The 15474-nt window shown below is 45.7% G+C and overlaps 1 protein-coding gene across 1 annotated transcript in view; it reads left to right on the forward strand.

Moving 5' to 3' along the window:
• LOC135918256 (uncharacterized) overlaps positions 1 to 15474 on the forward strand; it is a 185463-nt gene that overhangs the window by 108874 nt on the left and 61115 nt on the right. Inside the window, exons 8-9 of the mRNA XM_070532839.1 lie at positions 2988 to 3179; positions 10993 to 11200. Coding sequence (XP_070388940.1) covers positions 2988 to 3179; positions 10993 to 11200 — 400 coding nt within the window. The remainder of the gene's footprint in view (positions 1 to 2987; positions 3180 to 10992; positions 11201 to 15474) is intronic.

Here is a 15474-nt window from a genome sequence, read left to right on the forward strand (position 1 = left end):
TGATCAGTTTTGACAGTTCCGCGAATTGTATCTTACCTCTTGAGTTGGACACTCATTTTTTGTCGTTTCCTTATTAGTTCCTTTGTTACTTGGGAGAGTTTGCCTACCGGTTGCTTTGATGCCTTGCCTCCAACTTCAATTGCTGTCTCTGAAGCCATCCTAGTTACGGTTTCATTCAGTAGCTCTATGTCATCATTATTTCTCGGATGTGTGTCTTTGTGTGTGATGGTCATACATACAGTCATTGCTGGGTTAGAAGACATCTGACACGTGTCGAACCATTAGTGCACTTTTCCTAAGAAGTTATTTAAAAGTAGCTGGTCACTATAAGGTTTCAATTCTGTATATATGACACAGTCATCTGCGAATAACCTCGGTGTAATTGTGGCCGATCCTTCGATTAGGTCGTTAATATATACCAGAAACAACTCAGGCCCAAGAACTGAACCTTGAGGCACGCCTGATATGACGTCACAGATCCTGGACCTAGTTACATCAATACTGACGAACTGCCGGCGATCAGTAAGAAAGTACTCCAGCCATTTGACTACACCTGTGTCTCCTAAAATAGCCTTTAGTTTAATTAACAGTTTTCTATGATAAACCTTGTCAAATGCCTTTTTGAAGTCGAGAAAGATCACATCTGTTTGTCCCTTGCCATCGATAACTTTGCTGTAATCGTGAACACTTTCTAGTAATTGTGTTACGGTTGACAAGCCCTCGCGAAACCCATGTTGATAGTTACTCAAAATTTTGTTCTGTGACAAAAACTGCTGAATGTACTTAGAAACAGTATGTTCTAACACTTTACAACAGCCGGACGTTAGCTCAATGGGCCTGTAATTGACAGTAGATGTGGTGTCACCGTCTTTAAAGACGGGTATAACTTTACTCATTCTCCATTCTTCAGGAAGTGTACCTGACCATTGTGACTTCGTGGAGATAATGAAGAGGTACTTCGCAGTCCATTCAGCATACGTCTTTAAAAACAAGTTTGGTATCTCATCAGGACCTTCCGATTTCTTTGCATTTAGGTTCAGCAGCAATTTTATTATTCCTTCATGCGTTACCCGCACTTCTTCTGCAACTGGTAGCTGTTAGCGTACCTCAAATTTTGACTGCCTTCCATGATCACTGGTGAACAGACTAGCAAAAAAGTTATTGAAGGCCTCCGCTACATTACCTTTACCCTCAATAAGTCCCTCCTCTGTGCTTGTTTCAGTGACTACCTTGTTAGTTCGAGCCAGCTGCCTCCAAACCTTTTGGGGTTATTCACGTAGGAAAGTATCCATAGTGACACCATAGTACTTGTCCCTCGATTCCTTCATCATTAAGTTTAGGTGTTTAGTAAGAATACTACGTACGATGCAGCATCGCTCTTGCTATGTCATCATCATCCCTCATCACACCATTATGTCCCGGTTCCTCCTCCCCCTGTGCAGAGTACCAGGCTAGAGGGCCTTAGCTCTGGCCGACCTCTCTGCCTTCTTTCAATTAAATTATCTCTCTCAAATTATCTCTCTTAGCGGTTTACTTAAGTTTGACATATCCTCACGAAGAGCAGAATAATTTGTACGCTTAGAATGTTCCCTACGCCTTGGCACTTTACTTTTCAGTTGTATGATCTCTGTCGTAATCCATGGGCTGTGCATTCGTTTTGTTTTACATTTGAGATGTAAATAGCGGTCTATACATTTGTGAACCGTTCGCTTAAAGTTCAAATATAAGCCTAAATGTTTACTTGGAGGGCCAGACGCTTCTGCAAGTTAAGGTTCAAAAATTTCTGGGCGTATGGTTCCAGGAAGACCTGTCTTGGAATGAACCCGTAAATAAATTAGCATTAGAATTAAGCAAAAGTGTTACATGTATGTACAGGTTAAGCCGATTATTACCTCTTTGGCTCAAGAAAGCGCTATATTATACGTTATTCTATTCGAGGCTTAGTTACTGCGTGTTGATTTGGGGCACAACGACAGCAGAGAACTATACCACATTGCTCACATTACAAAAAAAGGTGCTACGAATATTTGAGGGGTATTATGATCAACCGCAAGGCCGCAGTACGCGTCCGCTATTTGCAAAATATTTCATATTGCAAGCTAACCAAATCTATCATCTTAAGCTTTTCTGCATATCCAAAATAATAAGCAATACCCCACGTACAGTTCTTCTAGATGTGTTCAATATTGCCTCCGGTCTCAACTTATAAGAACACCAAAAATTATAACTACCTATGGCCGGCAGCATATTCTGCATCAAATACCGAGTCTGCTTAATAAATTTGGCAATATTTTAGACCTAAAGAATCAAATTTCCAAAAATAGGTTTAAACAAATTCTTCTTGAAAATTGCCTTGAATATGTTTAATTACTGTTTAAGTGTTGATTACAACCTCCATGTGTATTGACTTTTTTATCTTACTCAATGTACACTGTGTTTTATTTCTTATCACACATTGTTTCTTTTCTTTCTTTTTTTTTGCTGCTTGTTACAATATATGTATGTCGATCTGCTTGTTTTCTGTACTCCCTTATATTTGTTTTTTTTTCTTTTATTACTAGAGACAATTTAGATTGTTCAATGATTATCTTTTGTCTGTTTATGCCTGCTTGCTGAACTGTATCTCGGAGCAAAAGCCTCTGTCAGGCGGTATAGCCTTTTGATCTTGTTTCGATTTCTGTTGATGTACAGAAAGAAATCAATAAATAAACCTCAAACCATAACTCATCGATATGCGCAGATTCATCTCGACTTAATTTATCAAATTTCTCAAAAGAGAAGGGTAGTTCATCTATTATTGCTGTATCATCAGCTTCATTAAACTGTCTGTAATATGCAACAAGCCTACGGAGCCCTGAAAAGGAACTTATATTTAAAGACAATCTTACAATCGAGTGACGATAATCACGACTCACATTATGCGTGAGCAGTGCCACGTGTCGGACAAGAAACGCGGTGTTCACGGTTGGATTTGCGTGTCGCCGTAGGTGTGCTGCCACCCGTGTCCACAACGTCGTCAAAAACAAGCATCAAGAGTACACGAGACTCGAGAAGAAGTCCATTTACCACTCCAACAACGACGACTACCAGAGCTATCACGACCACAACTAGAAAAAGGGCTACTACGACCACAAGAATGCCGACAACTTCGACTACCTCGACCAGTCGCTACCCGGATCGTAAGCCATGCATGATTTCTACGCTTAAAAAAATGTCGCGATTTCGCCCGAGTGGCGACGTATCGATTGCGTTGGTGAATTCGTGGAGTGTAAGCTATACGAAGTAAGGATAGTATTTTTATTGGCTGTATAAACTTGTAAACATAGCTTTACTAACTAAATCAACAAGCATGGTGTTGCGCGCGCACTAGCAAACATCACCACATCTCACTCAATGATCACGGAAACTAGCAGTGAAAATGCTAAAGTGAAGAAGCGCGGTAGCTGCCGCGAGCAGACTGACCATCGTGCTATGTCACGTATCAACGCGAACTAAGTCGCAAAAACACAGCGCGCGGCGCACTCTGCTCCCGTCGCAAATGGCTTTCAAGAACAGCGGCCCGGTTGCGACTTTGCAATGGCTAGGGAGCTCAGCGGGGCGCGGCATTTCAGGAATTGGCCGAGGCTTGTGCGCAGGCGCTAGCAAGAGCGGGTGCGAGAGAGAAAATGTGGGGGCTCTTGCTCCTTGAATATGAGATTTTGCCTATTTATTACCGGAAGAGAAGTTTATTTGCTCGTATTATATGCGGTTGTGCCTAGGCGTGCCGGCATAGACCTCAGACTCTGCCCAGGTGGCGCTGCGGAAAAACCCGTCACCAGCGCCCCGATCGCAGCCCTGGCACGAACTGAGTAGTACAAAACGAGCTATCTGCAAGCGAAGGTGCATAGGCCACGATGGACTTTCCTCTTTCTGTTGTGTTGAGGCACGGTTTCCTAAAAATCAGAGACCTCGAAAGCTTCTTCGGCCCAATCACGCTTCGGAAAGGGAGGAAGCTCAGCAGGGCGAAGTACGTGTACAATATAAAAGAAATCTCAGGTGTTACTTTGGCGTGCTGCAACTCGCAAGTACAGAGAGCATCAGGTTTGTTTATAGGCATATCAGCATATTAATCTAAGCATTTGAAATTGGTTCATATTGAAAATGTCTGGAAGCTATATGTACATCCTGAACAGACTTTCTCGAGCCTTACGGTGCTGTGCCTTCAAATCAAAAACACTTATCTTCCCGTGGAGCACTAGCGGCCACTGTAGAGATGGGGCCCGCACTGCAGAAGCAGCATCTTCGATCGTACCATGCTAAATGCACGTCGGACGTGACCGCTTTACTTGCGTTTAACTAACTTCGTGGCTCCGGCGAACCGATTTTTGCACATGTTTTTAGAGAAGGACATTTATATAACACAAGAGGGACCATTAAAAATGGTTTTGAATAGTCATGGCGAGCAGCATACGAAAGACCGGTCACGTGCGAACATACTGCTTCAGGAGAGCAGGCCCAACCTCTTTGGGTGCTCCCACAAGAAAATGAGAGAGGTCATTATGAAGGGAGAGCACCGTAAGGCGCTAAAAAATTATCATCCGGCATGACTGACTCCGCACGAGCGCCGCAAGTGCGAGGAAGTCTGTTCCACGCACGTCTAGCTCCTGCGATTCGCGTACGTCCGACGTTACTTTAGGCACAGGTAACACTAAATGGGGCGTCGGTACCACTGCTTCACCTGGTTCATCGTACTGGCAGCCGGCGCAGGATCGTAAATGGCGCGTATATATTCTGACGTAGCAAGAGCACGCCCGCACACACACACGCTGCGTCACATTGGTAACAACAGCGTCTATACTTTGACGCATTGGCACAGCCAATGTAACTGCCAGCGGCTAACGCGCTTTGACCTGCCCGGCGTCGGTATGGCTCTTGCTCAGTCCGTGCGTAGGTCACGCCATGCGGACAGCGCCAACCGACAATGCATAGCGCTAGTAAAGAACGGCTTCATGCCGCTTCGCAGGAAGTCATACAAAGCGTCACGCGGGTTGAGGGTCGTTCTGCATATGCTGCAAAGAGAGCCGCCGATGGAGCGCACTTCGAAATAGAGAGGGGGCGGCATTTCGGTTGGCGCACTGGAAGCGGTGTAGTGGGACTGGCCGCAAGAGGCGCTTCCCGCGCGCTGAAAACGTCGAACTATAAATGCGCCTAAACAAACTCGCGCATGGCCATGGCCAGCCCTCGACCTCACTCCGCAAAGCGGCATGCCTTGGAATAAACGCATACAAAACGAGCAAAGAAATGCAGGCAAAGTCCCATTGTCAAGGAGCAGAAGCCCCCAGATTTTCTCGCTGCACCACCTCTTACTCGCGCATGCGCACAAACCACGGGCGATTCCAGAAATACCCAACTCACGCCACGCCCTGCAAAGGTGCTACGAAATGTAATGTCACTGCCCGGGCGGGCGCGCTTAGCGGCGCTTCCTTCCCGCTTTTCTCGCTTGCGTGCCATAGATTGAGCTGCCATTGCCGGCTAATTCTCGCACGCTGTTACTCGCATATACAGCATACCACGCGCGGCCACAATTTTGTCGCCCTTTGGCTCTATACGGAACCTCACGGCGTCGGAGTCCTTTTGCGAAAAATCATTCCGAACCACAACCGCACAGGTACTCCGCGTGGCACACATGCATTACAGAACTAATTCAATTCCTCAAAGTCAGATGCGTAAAAACGTTATAGTTTCGCCCCCAAGACGAAGCATGGATTGTGGTAGCAAATTCGTGCGCATTTTTATGGAGTAACGATAGTAGTTGTATCGGCCGTATAAGCTTGGTAACATCCGCTTGCTAACAGAACTAACAAGCATGGTGTTAGTGCTGACGAGCAAACATGAAAACATCACACTTGATGAGCGCGGACGCTCGCTGTAAAAACGCCGGCGTGAGCAAGCGCGGCAGCAGCAGCGAGCGGTGTGGCCTTCGTGCGGTCTTTTGCTTCAGCGCAAGAGCAGCGAGAACACAGCACGCGATGAAGTGGGAGCCATCTCCTGGGGCGGTATTCTGTAAGAGTCCACCTAGTGGACTGTCCAATTTGGCCGCAGCTGATTGGCTAGGGCCGCTCGTCTCCTCCTCGCTCGTACAGCTGCATTCAATCAGCAGCTGCCGAAATGGACAGTCCACCCGGTGGACTCTTACAGAATAACCCCCCCCCCCCCCAGATGCCTTTAAAGATACGGTGCCCTCGCCTATTCGCGGCCATGCACTGGACGCACTTGTTGGCGGACTCGGCGCCGCCCGCTCCTTCCCGCGCTGCCTGCCTGCTTTCCTCATATATGGCGCGCAAGATTGAGCCGCGATCGTCAGATCACCTTGCGCTCGCTCGCGAAATGAGTATTTGCAGCCAGAGCACAACGCTGCCCCCCCCCCCCCCCCCGGCGTTTTGCTCTCCGCTGTCTTTGTTTGCGCGGGCCACATTGAGCCGCGATAGTAGGCTTCCCTCGTGTGCTTTCACTGGCACATAGAGCATACGACGCCGGGCGACAGTGTTATTGCCCTTGGACCTAATTAGCAACTGTAGGGTGACGATAAAATTGCGCTTGAAGTGTCCATGTAATTGCGACCGCAATAAAATTATAAATTATGACATAACCACAACCTGCAGAGGAGAGAGCATCGGTTTGTAGTTTCAATATACCAGAACACGTCATTCATTACGTGGAAACTCAAACACAACACCCTTTTCCAAAGCACGCACAAGATACGATTATCCCAACGGTTCTAGATTATCATTTGTTGCACTTAACTCCTCAATAACTCATATCTGCGCTGTTTCTCACACTACAATATATACTTGGTGACATAGCATGCTGCGGTCGTTGAGAATCACTTACTTTTTGTTCAAAACTGCACGAGACACCAACAACGATGGCAGGATGCGCCGTTGCTGGGAATGGCTGGCTCTTGGCCGCTTCTTCCACGCGTGCGCTCTGAAGGCCTGCGCTCCTAGCGCGTAGTTTCGGGTTTTGGCATTTTCAGCAGCGTCAACGCGTGGCTACTTCATACAAGAATACAATGTGCACACACATTAGGCGACATATTTCATATCTGACTGCAACAGTAATTTTTCTGAACACCCGGCTCACGCTGACAGCCATGTTGGTCATGAGAGAGAAGGCGCTGAGTGGCTCGTGTCTCATAAGGGCGCAATTTAACAGTCTCTATCTATGTACATACCCGTAGTATTTTGAAAAACAAAACATTTTACTACGGAGCAGAAACAGGCGACATCGCCTTAATGTACCGCAATACGAACGTGGGGATAAAATAACGGTTCCAGAGTATTTTCTTTCCCGTGGTAGTACTTATTTAGAGGCCGGGAGGAAAACAGGTATGTTTGATGTTCAAACGCTCACGTGGGATAATTTGTTTTCACAGAGTAGGGTTGTACAAATATTCAAATCCTTCGAATAATCAATCGAATAGTTTCGTCTTTGATTCTCACCTCGAGTCGAATAGACCCTATCACAAAATCCTGACATACTCTGAACACTCTTTCCCGTACTTCACCTCGTTGGCTACGTAAAATACAATATGAAATTGAAGCAACAGGACGCTAGATTTCACCCCAGCCTCAGCGCATATAAAATAACATTGAACGCTGCGTCACTCAGTGAGCGAGATTTTTTTTTTGACACCACGCTAAGTCGCAACAGAATATTGGTTCCACATGCCGCTCAGCAACAGGTATGTTTTTGATATACATTTAGATGCAATAGTTGTGCCTTCTCATCGATTTATATCCAAACACGTTTAATCGCATTATACTTGACCAGATAGTGATGCCATCTACCTTGACTATACCAATGAGGGATCAAGAGGGTTTTTTTTTTTTTTGCTGTACCATCGCCGCAGACGATACACGCTTTGGTTTAGTCTCGAAGGTATGCAGATGTGTTAATTGGGACACAAGGAATTTTTTCATTAAATATTTTTTTACAAAGCAGTGTTATGGCCTGAACCTTTTATTGTTGTTAATACAGTGTTGCCACAATTGTTTTATACAGTCTATTATTCCCAAAGTATTCGAAAAATATAAACTTGGCCTCAACATCTTTTACTCGCACACATGTGACGATTTCCATCGCGCAAAAAATGACCCTATCTTCGTGAGCTGACTGGCGAGTTCTAAAAAGTAGAATAAGTTTACTCTCTTCGGCGTAAACCGGAAGCGGACTTCGATAGTTCTAGCAACACGCCCTTAAGGTAGCATTTCTCACTCGAGATCTTTCGTTAGCACCTCCAAGGACTAAGATCAAAATGAATTAGAATAATTAACGCACATCAACACAAGTATGGTCCGATTTTGAAGGCCATAGCACCGCACCTACTAATATAAAATGCATTCCGTCGGTTTACGTGCCGAAACCCCGATATGATTCTGAGCCACGCCTTAGCGAAGGACTTCGCTTCATTTTGCGTTATTTAGCACGCACCCAATAAATGCTACAGGGGCACATTCGCATTTCGTTCCCATCGAAACGGGGCCGCCGTTTAGACTCGAGTCATCGAGTTTATCAGTACAACGCCAAAGCCAATAGGGCAACCAGGGCAGGTGCCGTGTCTATAGTGATCGCAGCTTCCGCGAGTCGGACGTTGGCACTCATTGCGCTTGCACGGTTTCGTCACCTTGTGCGTAGAGGCCGATAATTAGGCGACGAATAAAATAGCTGTTAAAGGCAATGCCGCTGCTTATTTCGCAGTACGCGCGTGATATTATCACATTTTTAACCAGTGATCTTAGTGCGACACATTTACGTCACATTTGTCGCGCGAAGTACACGAAATCGTCGCATCGTCATGGTACTATCGGTCCATGTCAGCAAGCTCTGTCGGGTCCAATGCAGGGCACCTTTATAACACTGTTCCCAGTGGCAGTGTGTTAGCTTGCTTACGTGAAGATTAACTGAGTTTTCCATCAGGTGTCCACCACTGGGAAAAAAGCAGCCGCAAGAAGCTGTGCGCAATATCGCAGTAGGTGAAACAGGTTCTAGCAAGTACTGGGCCTCATTTGTCAAGGATGGCCACCTATTGCGTGCTATTGGGTGAGCACAAAAATTTTATGAAAAAGCAACCCCAGTTGCTATCCAAAAGTGCGTTTAGCATGCTTTGGGAGGTGGTTATTTCTAGCACTATGTTGCACAAGGTATTATGGATGGCGCTAGCTTTCACGACCGGGCCTTTCTCGTATGCAAGTCTGTACTACGAGCGCCATTTCTTCAGCCATAAGTATAGAACCCGTTGCATCGTGTCAAACGACAGTGTCTGCGGTTTTATGCGTAGGCGAAGCTTCTGAAAAGGCCAGTTGTCACTATACGGGAAAAGGCAGGAACGCGTCCCCACCAAATGTCCCCGTGCGCTACTACCGGTCTCGCTGGTAATGCAGCGCAATCTTCAGCGCTGTCTTAGGCCGCAATTTCTGCGGGAACGGTCCTCGCAACTCTAGACGTCCACGCCACTCATAATATCCAGTGATACAATAACTTGCGGCATGGGAATAATATCTGTATCCGGTAGAGGCGAGGCATTACTACTCATGGAAAAGGTCAGATGTAGCAACGTAGCTTTTTGGAATTCTCTGCTAGTTATATTGAACCCTCTTGTTATTATTAGGGTGATGTGGTAAGGTGAGCAACGCGACCGCTAGAAAGGGGCTACAACTAAAAAATGTAATTGCGATGTTTAAGTACAAGTTAAACCCAGCAACTTTGTAATTGAGCGGACCGTCGCGTTCGCATAAAATTTTTTGTCCTAAAAGAAATTACTATCTCTTTCTGTGACATTTCCATGTACATTTTGTCAATAAGGCCCGCGTAATTTAGACAGAGATTATCAAGATGTAAATAAAATATTGAAACAACGACTAAGAAAAACAAATAGATTAACCAAAACAGACATCACCGTTCATCACATAAAGCGCAGAAGACAGGCAAATGTAATTGATTGATTTGCGGATTATATTAAAGCAGCAGTCCTAATCATATATACTGCTCGCATATTTAAATATCTCCTACCCAACATAGGTGAAGTTCGATAAATTTCGACATCCTTGGGTTATTTATTGCTGAGGTAACGTTCCCCTCTTGCTGAGTAGGCCTAGTAACATTACTGAAATTGTATTGGAAATTTAGGGAGCCAAACTGTGATCTTATTGGTTAAAACACGCTGGCGGGCTAGTTGGTTAGAATCTATGGTAGAGTGTAAGAGCGCGACTGGACGAGGACGAAGAAAGAAACAGATACACAGACACAGCGCTTCACTTTCAACTATATATTTTATTTACGCACGCATCGATAAATATATGCGGGTGCATATATTTATGCGATAAATACGTGTGCAAGGCAACGTGTCCGGTTCAACGAAATGTACCACTCAATGTTCTTTTTTGCTGTCACGTTTGTTTCCGCTCGCACGGTATATATTGATCGATGCGTGCGAAAATAAAATATATAGTTGAAAGTGAAGCGCTGTGTCTGTGTATCTGTTTCTTTCTTCGTCCTCGTCCAGTCGCGCTCTTACACTCTACCATGTGATCTTATGTTAAAAAAGCTAGCTATATAAGCTAAAGTATATTGCTCGTTTTTACAGATGAATTTTTGACCAATAATAAGGGCTGCCTAAACTGAGCAGCAAGCTGATAAATATGCTTTACGTAATTTGGAGTCTGCATAACAATTATAACGTTGTTTCACCACCCTCTTCACTTTTCAAGTCTTTTCTTGCCTTCTGAGCTTCATAAAGCTCTCGCAATGGCATAGTCAGGCGGTCAAGAAATGTTATCTGCCAACCCATAAGAAACATCTTAAATGTTGATTTGCCTATGGGCGCTTTCAAATGTTATGGTCCTTCTCAGTACCTTCTCCGATCACGAAAGCTAACCTTAGAGAATGAAAAGGAATACTCCGTTTATAAGTTACCGCCATAAAATTCTGGTAAACGTACTGCTCTCATTACAGTAAGGCAAATGCTATGCTCGGTGGGCCGTACTGCCATCGCGGAGACCATGTACCCACCCGAAGGTCTCTGCACATACTTGTTCTACACTGACGTTGTCATCGTGGACGCGAAGATAGTTGCCGCAGCAGAGCGGAACAGCTGGAACTTGTTCCAAATCAAGGCCAAGAAATATAACAAGATCAAGTCGGGTATTGCTTTCGACCACAGGTGAGGAGGCCAAAATCACGACGAATGCGTTTTCATACAATTTGATTTCACTGCCGTTGGTACCTACATTTCACACTGATCATGCTGGAATCATGACATAAATGTTTCTTTTTATTCTGCAAGTGTTGCAAATTGAAGAAGGAATAACAGGACATTTACGAAGTGTTTAGAGTGCACTTTAAGATGAAAGTGGCACCGCCAGTGTTTAAAGCGTAGCATATGGAGTACAACTATGCCGCCTGTACAGCGGCAATCGTCCACTTCAGTAAAAAACATACACTGCTGCTAGATCTTTTTTTTTTTTTTTGAAGTGTTAGGAAGCTTGCCCATTTCAAATTCACCTTCGTATTCTCGCACTACCGTTTAGTACGTTCATTCTACTTCGCAAAACGTAGAGTAAATGAACTCCATATTTTTTAGAGAAACTAAGATCAGAGTCACGATCACGGTAAGGCAGCGGCTGATACTATATTTATTGAGTCGATACATCAACTTCGTCCTTACCCCAGCCACCAGGCTGCTTACAAGTTTGCTTACCAGGCTGCTGGTGTATGGTCATGTTCCTCACTTCATTTTCCTCTTCGGTGTCCTTAAGATGTGGCATTAGCCTCCCTTCAAAGTGAACATGGCCCCGATGCTCTAATCACGTCACCAGTGGCTGCTCACGTTTGTGGTCTGGGAAGCCCTACAGAAACGTAATACTTCAGCCGGACAACATGCACCACCTCTGGTACATGATATTTACCCCTCGAGCAGTGTTGGCTGTAGGGAGCTTTATAGCAGACGTCACTTAAGCGTCGGAGAACTTTGTACTGCTCGAACTACCGCCTCAACAGTTTCTCGTAGAGCCCACGGCGGTGGATAGGGGTCCAACCCCAACGCTTTCGCCATGCTCGTAGGAGACGAATTCGTAAGCAATACTGTAGCGTCTTGAGTCATTGTTCTGCTTTCGAAGTATCCGTACGCGTGCACGCTATCGGGCTTCTTCAGCCCGTTGATCGAAGTCATCGGCATCCGCTTCGTTGCCATTGCACTAATAAGGCAGCATTCCGTCTTGTATTGTCTTGAGGAGGAAAAGAAGGAAAGATGCCATTCTTGTCTCTTGCTGAAGTGTATTACGAGCAATATTTATAACGTCGTTTGGAGTCCGCGAACTCTCGAGAGTGGCGGCGCTGGCTAACACATTTAGGGTAATTTCCAGTATGTAAACATAAACAACCTTGAAAGGGGATGGGAAAACAGTGCCGCGGCAGCTCAAATGGTAAGCTCATCGCTTGCGAAATGCGCAAACGTTGGTTCCTCTCCCACTCCGAGCCAGTTGTTTCATCCACTTGAATTTCCATCATAGTTCCAGTAACGAAATAAAAGTAATTTCCCCTATTCTGTCCTTGGTGTCTTTGTTGGCTTCTTATCATATGACTAAAAAAAACCGGACCCTTGTGTTCCCTTTTTTCTCGTTTATTGCATAGCGAGAGTCTCGAATCCGGCAGCATTGATGCCTTCAGGTACATTGTAGGTTTATTGACCACTTGCATTCACCCAAAAAGTTCACCTAAACGTGGCGTGTGTGGCAGAATTGATATTCCACATCCGCTGCCAAGAATTTTGAGTGGTGGCGCTGGCCAACACTCCTAGGGTTAGTTCTATTAGACAAGCATAAATAGCCGAGAATGTGTATGGCAAAACGGCGCCGCGGTGGGTCAATTGGTAATAGCATCGCAGGAGTAGTGCGAAGACGTGGATTCGTATACATCCTGCAGGCATGTGATTTCTTATCCAATTTTTCAATTATTTATCATTTATTTAACTTAATTAACAAGTACAAGTAATTTCCCCTATGCTGTCCTTTGTGTTTTTGTTGGTTTCTTATGATAGGAGTCGTAAAAATCGAGCATCTCTGGACCTTTTACTCCCATTTATAGCAAGCAAATGTAACAAATTGCAATGTCTCGTCACAGTTCTTATGTTGCACATCAAATTTGATGCAAACCTTATCCGCAAGTGTGTTGCTAAAACGCTCCGTCTGTGCATTTATTTTGCTCGCCGGTGAACACCGCAGCTGAGTCTCAAGATGATGTGAAGCAGCCAGATGTAATCACTACTATAATCACTACTATGGAAAGGCCGAGACTGATAACACTCTTTATGAAAAATATGGCAAATTCAGCTGTTGTGCTTCGCTCCATAACCTTAGTTTCGAGCTAACCAGTAAGATAGGCTGTTGGAAAGATAATTTATCTGCGCCCAAATGAAAAAGTGGTGGCGATTCGACGTTGCTTAAACCTACTCATACGATCAAAAGCCCCGTTAAACATGGTTAGACACGGTTTGTCAGTGCTTCTTCCCGGTGAGCTATATCGGCAGGGTGCTCAGACTCAGCCTGGCCCCTGCGGCGGAGATCTGGTGCGCTCGCACCGGCACGTGCTTCATCCATTGCTATACTCAGTGACCAAGCGCCAGCAAAGCAGCGGTTAAACTCTCGCCTAGGGAATTCGTAAAAAGCGGCGACGCCTCTCCGCAGCAGATTACGTGACGTGACGTCACACCATCACACTTGGGCGCCGGCAGCTGAAGGTCAAACGTGCACCGACATTGACCTTGGGAGTTGTAGCTCCAGAAGTAGAGCTTTCACTTTGGAAGTTTTGAATGGCCCGAGAAGGTCCATTCTTACCACGCCATAGACTGCTACGAGCAAATTGGAATGAGGTTGCAGAGTCCAGCTGGTTTGACAGATGGAACTTTGCATCTCTGATGTTTCAGACATGTCCGAACGCAATATGTAGCACTTGCCACGAGCCTCGGCCTGCCGTATATTTGTCTAACTGTAGAAACGTTCGTTCGTAGCCCAGGTGACCATAGGTGGCGTCATTGTGGCACGCCAGCACTTTTTTGCTCCTGAAAAATGTTCGAATGACGAGCAAGTCGGCGTTTCCAGTCGTATAAAAGTTCATCGTATACAGGACATGATGCACAAGAAAAGCGATTTATATCCTCTTGCAAAAACGTCTGGGACATCAGGGAAGCGACCTTCCAAGCAAAAAAATTGGGCCCGTATTCCGAGTCATCTTGCAGCTACTGTGTAATAGTGAACGCATCGAACCCTCCGATATAGGCTGCGTCGTCTTCATGTTCTGTAGTAGTGGGTTTAAGTGGGGTGCGAGAAACACCGTCGCCACATATTTGACAGCCCGGTCAAACACTTGAACCGTAACGCTCCAGCGCATCAACTGCGCTAATGTATATTGTGGTTTCGTTACCCAAGAACTGGCATGACGATCGTTGAGTACATAGAATGAGTGACCGCACAGATATCAATGAAATTTTATAACCGCCCGTATTATACGAAAACACTTTTTCAGGGGTCTAATGGATAGTTCTCGTGCACACGTGATGGAGTTCTGCTTGTTTAAGGTATTAATCTTTCGGTATGGTCTTGTTATTGCACGAGTACAGCACATATTCCTACAGTGGTAGCGTCAATGGAAACCGCTGCAGTGCACTTGCATCGACGTGTCCGAGGAGCGGAGACATTTGGAGAATCTGCCTCAGCTCGTTGTACGCAATTTGCTCTTCTTTGCCTCCCACGAAAGCGATGCCTTCCTTCCTTAGGTTTGTCAGTGGTGACGCAACACGCACGAAAGGTATCGAATAAACCGGCGGAAATAATAAGCGTAGACGGTTGGGCCACTTAGTACATCATGTAGAGGTGTTCAGTCTAAATATGGGCGGGAAGAAACGTAGTGGACAGGAAAGAGCATCTGTCCTGTCCTGTCCACTACGTTTCTTCCTGCCCATATTTCTGCTCAAGGACACTACAAGGCGGAAATAAACGCACAGACATAAAAACCCCTCACTCCATTCTTGTGAGATGGCTCGGCAAAATTTGCGACAGCGGCTTTTTCGTACTGTGTGGCCGTATACCATTGTTGCTGACTAAGTGGCCTAGAACAATCAGCTTTTTCATTTTGAAAGTGGTAGTTTAAGGCGCAAGCCTTTATTGGCTAATTGTCAAGGTCATTTGCCGTTAGCAGAAACTGTCACAGCTTTCCGGCCTCCTGATAGGTCTCCTCTGTGACGTGACTTCACTGTCGCTAGGCGCAGGTGTGTGCCTCCTGATTGGCTCGCGTGCTTGACGTCTCTGTCGTCAGGTGCGGGTGTCGGGGTGGTTCCGCACCGCGCGGTATGTCTCATCACATCGGCACGCGTGGCGGCCGTGTGTTCGACGGTGCGCCCTCACGTCGCTATCGTCAGGCGCTTGAGGTGGCCTCCCGATT

This window comes from Dermacentor albipictus, chromosome 2 (assembly GCF_038994185.2).
Source record: "Dermacentor albipictus isolate Rhodes 1998 colony chromosome 2, USDA_Dalb.pri_finalv2, whole genome shotgun sequence".
Classification (NCBI taxonomy): Eukaryota; Metazoa; Arthropoda; class Arachnida; order Ixodida; family Ixodidae; genus Dermacentor; species Dermacentor albipictus.